We start from the raw sequence: 13,753 nt of genomic DNA on the forward strand, positions 1-13,753 counted from the left end.
CCTCCAGAGCAGGTCCCAGTTACTGAGGAGTATTGTCGAGGGCGTCCTCCAGAGCATGTCCCAGTTACTGAGGAGTATTGTCGAGGGCGTCCTCCAGAGCATGTCCCAGTTACTGAGGAGTATTGTCGAGGGTGTCCTCCAGAGCATGTCCCAGTTACTGAGGTGTATTGTCGAGGGCGTCCTCCAGAGCATGTCCCAGTTACTGAGTATTGTCGAGGGTGCCCTCCAGAGCAAGTCCCAGTTACTGAGGAGTATTGTCGAGGGTGTCCTCCAGAGCATGTCCCAGTTACTGAGGAGTATTGTCGAGGACGTCCTCCAGAGCATGTCCCAGTTACTGAGGAGCAATGCAGGCTGACCATTAATCCCGTGCCTCAGTCCCCCGGCATGGAAGTCCTGGAACCCCTCCAATCCCCTGCCCAAGCACACCATTTGCAGGTGATGGGTGTGAGCAAGCACACAGTAGACAGGCAGGAGTCAGACTACAGCATAGATTGAGCAGCGTCAGTGCTCAGCTCTCGGTGGGTTATCATCAGCTCCACCTGCCCTCGACAGTGAGCCGCTGACAGTGCTGGCACGGTCCCATGACGCTGGAGTGATGTTACACAGACCCTGGAAGGGTTGAACAGGGCAGTTATGGTGTCATTAGTCAGATCCTCAGCCGGTACCCCTTATCCTTCACAAACCAACCGGCCATCCTGAGGTGGTCCTCGAAGAGGCCGGGAATGTCCGACTACCCCAGGATATAGCTGCCGTGCGCACTCCCAAGAATTGGAGAGGGTTGAGACTGACAACCAGCAGTGCCCTCCACCATGGACCCTCCATTCCCCAATTGCTCAACCCCACACCCCCTGCCGCCTATACATCCCCGGCTGCAGAGGGGGTCACCGGACCCCACACCCTTTATCTCAGAAAACTACACGTAACATTACCCGGACCGAGCGCTGGACCCTCCCTGCTGCACACACCCACTCTCTAGTCGTGGCGTTCTCCCCGGTGCTGGGTTTTCGGATGTTGCTGCTGCGTCCATGGTATTGTCTCCCGCAGTGCTACAGTGTCCAGGCATCACAGTCTGATTGGGATGCTAGGCAATAACTCCCACATGCTGCATGGTCTGCCTACCCACAGCAATTCACTTGGGAGCTGTGAAGTGCTCACTTAACTATGATTGGCAATTCCCTATTAGCAATGGCCTTCAGCATGCAGCCAGAAGCTTCCACAGGTACTGGGATTTAATGATGGCCAGTGGGACAGACAGGCAGTGGCTGGGGTTGCCCCCATAATGAGTACACACAATGCAGGCGGTGGCATGGAAGACCCATGGGCACTGAGACACACACTTCTCCCCCAGCCCAGGGTCGAGCGCCCCCCCCCCCCACCCACCCCCCCCCCCCCCCCCCCCCCCCCCCCCCCCCACCCCTCCACACCGATGGCGCCTAACCCCAACCGATAACGGGGGCAGCTGCCCCAGTGTCCCTGGGTTCATTGCCTGGGAGTGAAGATGGCTACTCACCTCCTCCAACCCTCACAGCAGCCATTGTGCCAACTTCATATTTTTGAAAAAGGTGTTCTAATTGGCTCCCTCGTGACCACTTGCTGGGGAGGCTATTGGATCACGAGAGGCCATTAGATAGGGGTCAGTCCCGTTAATAGTATGGAGATTGGCCTCAAGTGGTGATTATTGGTTTCTCGCCATGCCACAGTGGGATCCAACAGGCGTGGGCCGGTTACACTGCAAACCAGTTCTCAATTTTGGCCTCTCCTGCGATCTAACAGCAGGTCAAGCTCTCGCTCAAGCACAATGCAGCCATTAAATTGCACTCTAAGAGTGGGTTAGCCAGGAGAGAAACTTCCCAGGGCCCCAAAAAGTGACTAAATGTGGTTAGATAGCGGTGGGGAACTCTCTGACAGGGCCAGGGAGAAACTCTCAGCCAAATCTGTCACAAATGGCACTTCGAAACTTTCCCGTTAAATCGCTCCCTAAATATCAATGGGGTGTAATTGGCTGGAAGGTCATTTATTCTTTCGTTAGATAACCCAATGTGACACTGTGAGAGCTCTGCCTTATTACCCCATTGGCTGGCTGGATGGTGATCAGCATTATGTATCTGAGACCTAACAACCATTTTGATCTTTACCAATCACTTTGACGAAGTTCTCTGCACCAGTGTGGCCCTGAAGTACTGTCTGTTCACCCTGGAACAACGTTGCTGAGCCAGCCCTCGATACGTTGCTGCCGCTCTCTGTACACTCTCCATGGTTTGAGCTTTCTCCTTCGCCCTCAGGGATGGTTTCCTCCAGCATTTCCTTATTTGTTCTATCTCTGAGCTCTTCAAGAGATCCACCCTTCAAAACTCTAGGTTCATCCTGTATTGTGTTAGTAAGTTTGGCATTTAAATCCAAGCACTTCACGCTGTGACTCTGGGAAGCTCCCACTGGTTGTGTCTCGAAGGTCTGTACACGCAGTCCAGGTTCACTGGGGCAGAAGCTGCTATCCTCCGGCTGTGTTTCTGTGCTGGCTGGGGGTGACTTCACACTCTTGGCTTCTGTCTCCTCACAGCTGACATGGAAGAGAAAAGAATGTCAGGAATCAATGGAGGATCAGACAATATTTGGCAAATTATACAACAGCGAATTAAGTAATGCGTAGTGGGTTCAGATAAGAATAGAAAATTGAAATAAGAGAGACTCTGACCACTATCTTCCTCAGCTACTGGGGACAGGGGATTACAGATATTACAGGCCTGCATCAATAAGGGAGGGGGATGACCCAGCCAACCAAAGGTCAGTCAATATAATAACAGGTGGTGGGAACACTGGAGACAAGAATCTGGGACATGTTACAACATGGTGCAATGAATGACATTTAACTTTAGCATAGGTTAAAGGCGAAATATGCTTGTCCAACTGGATCGAGTTTGTTGACCAAGTAACAGAGAGAGGGTTGGGCAGTTGATATGGTTTATATTAACTTTCCAAAGACATTCAACAAAGTCCCACATAAACAGTGCTGTTGGAGAAATCATAATGCATGGATTACAGGAGCAACAACAGAACAGAAGACAGAGAATAATGATGTGAAAGAGAATAACAATGTGAATAGAGAGTAACAATGTGAACAGAGAGTAACAATGTGAACAGAGAATGACAATGTGAACAGAGAGTAATGATGAACAGAGAGTAAACAGAGGGTACTGATGTGAACAGAGAGTAACAATGTAAACAGAGAATAACTGGTGAACAGAATAACGATGTAAGCAGAGATTACCGATGTGAACAGAGAGTACTGATGTTGTCATGTGAGAGTGCCTTTAAGAAATGGGTGTTTCATAAATATCTGTAGTGTGAGTACCTTTAAGAAATAGGTGTTTACTACAGTGATGTCAGAGGGTGGGTGGAGCTGGGCTGTCTGTCAGCTTTTTACTTTCTTATTTTTTGAATTTTTACAGTGCAGCAGGAGGCCATTCAGCCCATCGGGTCTGCACCAGCTCTCGGAAAGAGCACCCTACTCAAGTCCACACCTTCACCCTATCCCCATAACCCAGTAACCCCACCCAACACTAAGGGCAATTTTGGACACTAAGGACAATTTAGCATGGCCAATCCACCTAACCTGCACATCTTTGGACTGTGGGAGGAAACCCGGAGCACCCGGAGGAAACCCACGCACACACGGGGAGAACGTGCAGACACCGCACAGACAGCGACCCAAGCCGGGAATCGAACCTGGGACCCTGGAGCTGTGAAGCAGTTGTGCTAACCACTATGCTACCGTGCTGCAGGATGTATTTCAGTTTCGTTTTCAGAGCTGGATAGCTGCAGTCACAGCCAGAAGATGTATGAGTCTCTCTCTCTGTAATCTAAAGACTATAAATCAATCCTTTGGTGATTTAAAACTAATAACTGCTCTCAGTCGTGACTTTAACCTGATGTGCTTCTGTTTAAAGGTTTTTTCAAAGACTTATGGATGGTAAAAGGACAGCTTAAGGATTACTTAGTGTTGTATCCTTTGGGGGTAGTATTTGAATTAATGGTTGCTAAGATGCTCACTGTATGTTTTAAAAAGGTTAACTTGAGTTCATAGAAGAAACATTGTTTTTCTTTAAAAAATACCTTTTTCATTTCTGCTGTACCAAACCTGTAGAGTGGGCCGTGTGCTCCCCATACCACAATCTATTAAAAGTTGTGGGTCAGGTGAACACCACGATACACTTTGGGGTTCTCAAAACCCTGGTCCATAACAATGTGAACAGAGAGTACTGATGTGAACAGAGAGTAATGATTTAAACAGAGAGTGACAATGTAAACAGAGAGTACTGATGTGAACAGAGAGTAATGATTTAAACAGAGAGTGACAATGTAAACAGAGAGTACTGATGTGAACAGAGAGTAATGATTTAAACAGAGAGTGACATGATGAAAACAGAGAGCAAAGATGTGAACAGAGAGTAACGATGTGAACAGAAACTAACAATGAAAACAGAGAGTAATGATGAAAACAGAGAGTAATGATGTAAACAGAGAATAATGATGAAAACAGAGACGACCGATCTGAACAGAGAACAACAATGTGAAAAGAGAACAACGATGTCATGGGGTACGGGCCTCTGGCACGGAGTCTGTCCCTGTTGCTCAGAAGGGAAGGGGGGAAAGGAGTAGAAGATTAGTAATTGGGGACTCAATAGTCAGGGGCACAGATAGAAGATTTTGTGGGAGTGAGAGAGACTCACGTTTGGTATGTTGCCTCCCAGGTGCAAGGGTACGTGATGTCTCGGATTGTGTTTTCCGGGTCCTTAAGGGGGAGGGGGAGCAGCCCCAAGTCGTAGTCCACATTGGCACTAACGACATAGGTAGGAAAGGGGACAAGGATGTCAGGCAGGCCTTTAGGGAGCTAGGATGGAAGCTCAGAGCGAGAACAAACAGAGTTGTTATCTCTGGGTTGTTGCCCGTGCCATGTGATAGTGAGACGAGGAATAGGGAGAGAGAGCAATTAAACACGTGGCTACAGGGATGGTGCAGGCGGGAGGGATTCAGATTTCTGGATAGCTGGGGCTCTTTCTGGGGAAGGTGGGACCTCTATAGACAGGATGGTCTACATCTGAACCTGAGGGGCACCAATATCCTGGGGGGGAGATTTGTTAGTGCTCTTTGGGGGGGTTTAAACTAATTCAGCAGGGGCATGGGAACCTGGATTGTAGTTTTGGGGTACGGGAGATTGAGAGTATAGAGGTCAGGAGCACAGATTTGACCTCGCAGGAGGGTGCCAGTGTTCAGGTAGGTGGTTTGAAGTGTGTCTACTTCAATGCCAGGAGTATACGAAATAAGGTAGGGGAACTGGCAGCATGGGTTGGTACCTGGGACTTCGATATTGTGGCCATTTCAGAGACATGGATAGAGCAGGGACAGGAATGGTTGTTGCAGGTTCCGGGGTTTAGGTGTTTTAGTAAGGTCAGAGAAGGGGGCAAAAGAGGGGGAGGTGTGGCGCTGCTAGTCAAGGACAGTATTACAGTGGCGGAAAGGATGCTAGATGGGGACTCTTCTTCCGAGGTAGTATGGGCTGAGGTTAGAAACAGGAGAGGTCACCCTGTTGGGAGTTTTCTATAGGCCACCTAATAGTTCTAGGGATGTAGAGGAAAGGATGGCGAAGATGATTCTGGAAAAGAGCGAAAGTAACAGGGTAGTTGTTATGGGAGACTTTAACTTTCCAAATATTGACTGGAAAAGATATAGTTCGAGTACATTAGATGGGTCGTTCTTTGTACAATGTGTGCAGGAGGGTTTCCTGACACAATATGTTGACAGGCCAACAAGAGGCGAGGCCACATTGGATTTGGTTTGGTTTGGGTAATGAACCAGGCCAGGTGTTAGATCTGGAGGTAGGTGAGCACTTTGGAAACAGTGACCACAATTCGGTGACCTTTACGTTAGTGATGGAAAGGGATAAGTATACCCCGCAGGGCAAGAATTATAGCTGGGGGAAGGGCAATTATGATGCCATTAGACATGACTTAGGATGTGTAGGTTGGAGAAGTAGGCTGCAAGGGTTGGGCACACTGGATATGTGGAGCTTGTTCAAGGAACAGCTATTGCATGTTCTTGATAAGTACGTACCAGTCAGGCAGGGAGGAAGGGGTAGAGCGAGGGAACCGTGGTTTACCAAAGAAGTGGAATCTCTTGTTAAGAGGAAGAAGGAGGCCTATGTGAAGATGAGGCGTGACGTTTCAGTTGGGGCGCTTGATAGTTACAAGGAAGCGAGGAAGGATCTAAAGAGAGAGCTAAGACGAGCAAGGAGGGGACATGAAAAGTCTTTGGCAGGTAGGATCAAGGAAAACCCAAAAGCTTTCTATAGGTATGTCAGGAATAAAAGAATGACTAGGGTAAGAGTAGGGCCAGTCAAGGACAGTGGTGGGAAGTTGTGTGTGGAGGCTGAGGAGATAAGCGAGATACTAAATGAATACTTTTCGTCAGTATTCACTCAGGAAAAAGATAATGTTGTGGAGGAGAATGCTGAGACCCAGGCTATTAGAATAGATGGCATTGAGGTGCGTAGGGAAGAAGTGTTGGCAATTCTGAACAAGGTGAAAATAGATAAGTCCCCGGGGCCTGATGGGATTTATCCTAGGATTCTCTGGGAAGCCAGGGAAGAGATTGCTGAGCCTTTGGCTTTGATTTTTATGTCATCATTGGCTACAGGAATAGTGCCAGAGGACTGGAGGGTAGCAAATGTGGTCCCTTTGTTCAAGAAGGGGAGTAGAGATAACCCCGGTAACTATAGGCCGGTGAGCCTCACGTCTGTTGTGGGTAAAGTCTTGGAGAGGATTATAAGAGATACGATTTATAATCATCTAGATATGAATAATATGATTAGGGATAGTCAGCATGGTTTTGTGAAGGGTAGGTCATGCCTCACAAACCTTATCGAGTTCTTTGAGATGGTGACGGAACAGGTAGACGAGGGTAGAGCAGTTGATGTGGTGTATATGGATTTCAGTAAAGCGTTTGATAAGGTTCCCCACGGTCGGCTATTGCAGAAAATACGGAGGCTGGGGATTGAGGGTGATTTAGAGATGTGGATCAGAAATTGGCTAGTTGGAAGAAGACAGAGGGTGGTGGTTGATGGCTAATGTTCAGAATGGAGTTCAGTTACGAGTGGCGTACCACAAGGATCTGTTCTGGGGCCGTTGCTGTTTGTCATTTTTATAAATGACCTAGAGGAGGGCACAGAAGTTTGGGTGAGTAAATTTGCAGACGACACTAAAGTCGGTGGAGTTGTAGACAGTGTGGAAGGATGTTGCAGGTTACAGAGGGACATAGATAAGCTGCAGAGCTGGACTGAGAGGTGGCAAATGGAGTTTAATGTAGAGAAGTGTGAGGTGATTCACTTTGGAAAGAATAACAGGAATGCGGAATATTTGGCTAATGGTAAAATTCTTGGCAGTGTGGATGAGCAGAGGGATCTCGGTGTCCATGTACATAGATCCCTGAAAGTTGCCACCCAGGTTGATAGGGTTGTGAAGAAGGCCTATGGTGTGTTGGCCTTTATTGGTAGAGGGATTGAGTTCCGGAGGCATGAGGTCATGTTGGAGCTGTACAAGACTCTGGTACGGCCGCATTTGGAGTATTGCGTACAGTTCTGGTCGTCTCATTATAGGAAGGACGTGGAAGCTTTGGAACGGGTGCAGAGGAGATTTACCAGGATGTTGCCTGGTATGGAGGGAAATTCTTATGAGGAAAGGCTGATGGACTTGAGGTTGTTTTCGTTAGAGAGAAGAAGGTTAAGAGGTGACTTAATAGAGGCATACAAAATGATCAGAGGGTTAGATAGGGTGGACAGTGAGAGCCTTCTCCCGCGGATGGAGGTGGCTAGCACGAGGGGACATAGCTTTAAATTGAGGGGTAATAGATATAGGACAGAGGTCAGAGGTAGGTTTTTTACACAAAGAGTGGTGAGGCCGTGGAATGCCCTACCTGCAACAGTAGTGAACTCGCCAACATTGAGGGCATTTAAAAGTTTATTGGATAAGCATATGGATGATAATGGCATAGTGTAGGTTAGATGGCCTTTAGTTTTTGACTTTCCATGTCGGTGCAACATTGAGGGCCGAAGGGCCTGTACTGCGCTGTATCGTTCTATGTTCTATGTTCTATGTGAACAGAGTAACGATGTAAACAAAACAGAGTAATGATGTAAACAGAGAGCAATATGTAAACAAAGAACAACAACATGAACAGAGTATACCAATGTGAATAGAGAATGACAATATGAACAGAGAGTAACAATATGAACAGAGTAACAATGTAAACAGAGAATGAACAGAGTGTAACAATGTAAAGAGAGAGTAATGATGTAAACAGTGAATAATGATGTAAAGACAGAGTAATGATGTAAACAGAGAATAGCGATGTAAACAGAGAGTAGCGATGTAAACAGAGTGTAGCGATGTAAAGAGAGAATAACAATGTAAACAGAGAATAATGATGTAAACAGAGTAGCGATGTAAACAGAGTAGCGATGTAAACAGAGAGTAGCGATGTAAACAGAGAGTAGCGATGTAAACAGAGGGTATTGATGAGAACAGGGAGCAATGATGTAAACAGAGAATAAACAATGTAAACAGAGAGTAAGCAGTGTAACAATGTAATCAGTGAATAGCGATGCAAAGAGTAACAATGTAAACAGAGAATAAAGGTGTAAAGAGAAAGTAAAAAATGTAAAGAGAGAATAACAATGTGGAGCCTCCTCCTCCAGTGAGTTGCTTAATAGTCCACCGCCATTCATGGCTGGATGTGGCAGGGCTGCAGAGCTTAGATCTGATGCGTTTGTTGTGGAATCACCTAGCTCTATTACTTGCTGCTTATGCTATTTGGCACACAAGTAATCTTGAGTTGTAGCCTCACCAAGTTGACAACTCATTCTTTGGTATGTTTGGTGTCCCTCCTGGTATGCTCACCTGCACTCTTCATTGTACAGGGTTGATCCCCTGGCTTGGTGGTAATGGTAGAGTGGGGGATATGCCCCATCATGAGGGTGCAGATTGTGGTTGAATTACAATTCTGCTGCTACAGATGGCCCACAGAGCTTCATGGATGTCCAGTCTTGATTGCTAGATTTGTTCAGAATCTATCCCATTTAGCACGATGGAGGGTATCCTCAATGTGAACACGGGACTTTATCTCCACAAGGATTGTGCGGTGGTCACTTCTACCGATAGTCATGGACAGATGCATCAGCAGCAGGCAGATTGGTGAGGATGAGGTCAAATATGTTTCTCTCTCTGTTGGTTCCCTCACCACCTGCTGCAGCCCCAGTCTAGCAGCTACCTCCTTTAGGACCCGACCAACTCGGCCTGTGGTGGTACTACTGAACCACTCTTGGTGAAGGACATTGAAGTCCCCCACCCAGAGGATATTTATGGTGGCTGGTACATGGTCATCAACAACAGACTGGGGGAAGGTTAATTACAACAGCATTAGGCAGGATCTGGAGAGTGTTGACTGGGCAAGGCTGTTTGAGGGAAAATCAACACCTGGCATTTGGGAGGCTTTCAAACATCATTTGATTGGAATTCAGGACTAGCATGTACCTGTGAGGACGAAAGATAAGGGTGGAAAGTATAAGGAACCCTGGATAACAAGGGATATAATGAATCTTGTTAAAAAGAAAAAGGAAGCATTCATAAGGTCTAAAAGGCTTAGGTAGGATGAAGCCCTTGAAGAATATAAAGCAAGTAGGAAGGAACTTAAAGTAGGTGTTAGGAAGGGTAAAAGGGGTCATGAAATCTCATTGGCAAACAGGATTAAGGAAAATCCTAAGGCGTTTTATACATATGTAAAGAGCAAGAGAGTAGCCAGAGAAAGAGTTGGTCCATTCAAGGATATTGGAGGGAATCTATGTATGGAATCAGAGGAAATGGGAGAGATGCTGAATGAATAATTTGCCTCAGTATTCACCAAAGAGAAGGACGGTGGATGAGGAGTATAGGGTAGAGTGTGTAGATATTCTGAGTCATGTTGATATTAATAAAGAGGAGGTGTTGGGCATCCTAAAAATAATTAAAGCAGATAAGTCCCCAGGGCCTGATGAGATCTACCCCAGAATACTGAGGGAGGCAAGGGAGGAAATTGCTGGGGCCTTGACAGGAATCTTTGTATCCTCAATGGCTACAAGTGAAGTTCCAGAGGACGGGAGAGTAGCCAATGTTGTTCCATTGTTTAAGAAGAGCAGCAGGGATAATCCAGGAAGTTATAGGCCGGTGAGCCTTACATCAGTGGTAGGAAAATTATTGGAAAAGATTCTTAGAGATAGGATTTATTCACATTTAGAAACAAATGGACCTATTAATGATGGACAGCATGGTTTAGTGAAGGGGAGGTTGTGCCTCACTAATTTGATCGAGTTTTTCGAGGAAGTGACAAAAATGGTAGCTGAGAGAAAATCAGTAGATGTTGTACACATGGACTTCAGTAAAGCCTTTGACAAGGTACCTCATGGTAGACTGGTACAAAAGGTGAAGTCACATGAGATCAGAGGAGAGTTGGCAAGTTGAATACAGAACTGGCTTGGGCACAAAAGACAGAGGGTAACAGTAGAAGGGTGCTTTTCTGAATGGAAGGTGTGACTAGCAGCGTTCCACCGGGATCAGTTCTGGGACCTTTGTTATTCGTGGCGTATACAAATGATTTGGAAGAAAATGTAGCTGGTCTGATTAGCAAGTTCGCAGATGACACAAAAATTGGTGGAGTTGCGGATAGTGAAGAGGATTTTCAGAGGATACAGCAGGATATAAACTGGTTGGAGTCTTGGGCGGAGAAATGGCAGATGGAGTTTAATCCGGACAAGTGCGAGGTAATGCACTTTGGAAGGTCCAATGCATGTAGGAATTACACAGTAAATGGTAGCACTCTTGTGTGTATTGACAAGCAGAGATACCTGAGCGTGCATGACCACCGATCACTGAAAGTGGCAATGCATGTGGATAAGGTGGTCAAGAAGGCATACGGCATGCTGGCCTTCATTGGTCAGGCATTGAATATAAAAATTGGCAAGTCATGTTGCAGCTGTACAGGACCTTAGTTAGGCGGAGTTTGGAATATTGTGTACAATTCTGGTCACCACACTACCTGAAGGATGTGGATGCTTTGGAGAGGGTACAGAAGCGGTTTACTAGGAGGTTGTCTGATATGGAGGGCAATAGCTATGAGGAGAGGTTAGATAAACTCAGTCTGTTCTCACTAGAATGACAGAGGTTGAGAGATGACAGAGGTCTACAAGATTATGAGTGGCATGGACAGAATGGATAATCAGATGCTGTTTCCTAGGGTAAGAGAATCAAGTACTAGGTTTAAACATGGTTTTAAAATACGTGAGGAAAAGTTCAGAACGGATGTGTGGGACAAGCCTTTTACACAGGGGGTGGTAGATATTTGGAACGCGTTGCCTGGGGACGTGGTGGGAGCAGGCACGAGAGTGGCATTTAAGGGACATAGAACATAGAACACTACAGCGCAGTACGGGCCCTTCAGCCCTCGATGTTGCGCCGACCCGTGAAACCATCTGAAGCCTATCTGACCTACACTATTCCATTTTCATCCATATGTCTATCCAGTGACCACTTAAATGCCCTTAAAGTTGGCGAGTCTACTACTGTTGCAGGCAGGGAGTTCCACACCCCTACTACTCTCTGAGTAAAGAAACTGCCTCTGACATCTGTCCTATATCTACTACCCCTCAATTTAAAGATATGTCCCCTCGTGTTGGTCATCACCGTCCGAGGAAAAAGACTCTCACTGTCCACTCGATCTAACCCTCTGACTATCTTATATGTCTCTATTAAGTCACCTCTCAGCCTTCTCCTCTCTAACGAAAACAACCTCAAGTCCCTGAGCCTTTCCTCGTAAGACCTTCCCTCCATACCAGGCAACATCCTAGTAAATCTCCTCTGAACCCTTTCCAAAGCTTCCACATCCTTCCTATAATGTGGTGACCAGAACTGCACGCAGTACTCCAGGTGCGGCCGCACCAGAGTTATGTACAGCTGCAGCATGACCTTGTGCCTCCGAAACTCAATCCCCCTGCTGATAAAGGCTAGCACACCATATGCCTTCTTACCAGCCCTATTAACCTGGGTGGCAACTTTCAGGGATTTATGTACCTGGATGCCGAGATCTCTCTGTTCATCTACACTACCAAGAATCTTGCCATTAGCCCAGTACTCTGCATTCCTGTTACTCCTTCCAAAGTGAACCACCTCACACTTTTCCGCATTAAACTCCATCTGCCACCTCTCAGCCCAGCTCTGCAGCTTATCTATGTCCCTCTGTATCCTATAACATCCTTCAGCACTATCCACAACTCCACCGACCTTCGTGTCATCTGCAAATTTACTAACCCATCCTTCTACACCCTCTTCCAGGTCATTTATAAAAATGACAAACAGCAGTGGCCCCAAAACAGATCCTTGCAGTACACCACTAGTAACTGAACTCCAGGATGAACATTTGCCATCAACCACCACCTTGTCTTCTTTCAGCTAGCCAATTACTGATCCAAACCGCTAAATCACCTTCAATCCCATACTTCCTTATTTTCTGCAATAGCCTACCGTGGGGATCCTTATCAAACGCCTTACTGAAATCCATATACACCACATCAACCGCTTTACCCTACCTTGATCCACCTGTTTGGTCACCTTCTCAAAAAACTCAATAAGGTTTGTGAGGCATGACCTACCCTTCACAAAACCGTGTTGACTATCGCTAATCAACTTGTTCTTTTCAAGATGATTATAAACCCTATCTCTTATAACCTTTTCCAACATTTTACCCACAACCTAAGTAAGGCTCACAGGTCTATAATTACCAGGGTTGTCTCTACTCCCCTTCTTGAACAAGGGGACAACATTTGCTATCCTCCAGTCTTCCGGCACTATTCCTGTCGACAAAGACGACATAAAGATCAAGGACAAAGGCTCTGCAATCTCCTCCCTGGCTTCCCAGAGAATCCTAGGATAAATCCCATCTGGCCCAGGAGACGTATCTATTTTGACATTTTCCAAAATTGCTAACACCTCCTCCTTTTGAACCTCAATTCCATCTAGCCTGGTCGACTGAACCTGAGTTATTGCCTCGACAACATTGTCTTTCTCCAGTGTAAACACTGACGAAAAATATCCATTTAACGCTTCCCCTATCTCCTCTGATTCCACACACAACTTTCCACTACTATCCTTGATTGGCCCTAATCTTACTCTAGTCATTCTTTTGTTCCTGATATACCTATAGAAAGCCTTAGGGTTTTCCTTGATCCTATCCGCCAACTACTTTTCGTGTCCTCTCCTCGCTCTTCTTAACTCTCCCTTTAGGTCCTTCCTGGCAATCTTGTAACTCTCAAGTGCCCTAACTGAGCCTTCATGTCTCATCCTAACATAAGCCTTCTTCTTCCTCTTGACAAGTGCTTCAACTTCCTTAGTAAACCACGGTTCCCTTGCTCGACAACTTCCTCCCTGCCTGACAGGTACATACTTATCAAGGACACGCAGTAGCTGTTGCTTGAAAAAGCTCCACATTTCGATTGTACCCATCCCCTGCAGTTTCCTTCCCCATCCTATACATCCTAAATCTTGCCGAATAGCATCATAATTGCCTTTCCTCCAGCTATAATTCTTGCCTTGTGGTATATACCTATCCCTGCCCATTGCTAAAGTAAACATAACCGAGTTGTGATCACTATCACCAAAGTGCTCACCTACATCTAAAT

The 13,753-nt window shown here is 46.3% G+C and overlaps 1 protein-coding gene across 2 annotated transcripts in view; it reads right to left on the reverse strand.

Annotated features, from left to right (window-relative positions):
* Positions 1 to 13,753, reverse strand: part of LOC119969351 (myosin light chain kinase 2, skeletal/cardiac muscle-like) — a 234,329-nt gene that overhangs the window by 146,943 nt on the left and 73,633 nt on the right. For both annotated transcript variants that reach the window (XM_038802880.1, XM_038802879.1), the window contains exon 4: positions 2,136 to 2,557. In XM_038802880.1, the coding sequence (XP_038658808.1) occupies positions 2,136 to 2,557 (422 nt within the window). The remainder of the gene's footprint in view (positions 1 to 2,135; positions 2,558 to 13,753) is intronic.

This window comes from Scyliorhinus canicula, chromosome 7 (assembly GCF_902713615.1).
Source record: "Scyliorhinus canicula chromosome 7, sScyCan1.1, whole genome shotgun sequence".
In the NCBI taxonomy this organism is placed as follows: Eukaryota; Metazoa; Chordata; class Chondrichthyes; order Carcharhiniformes; family Scyliorhinidae; genus Scyliorhinus; species Scyliorhinus canicula.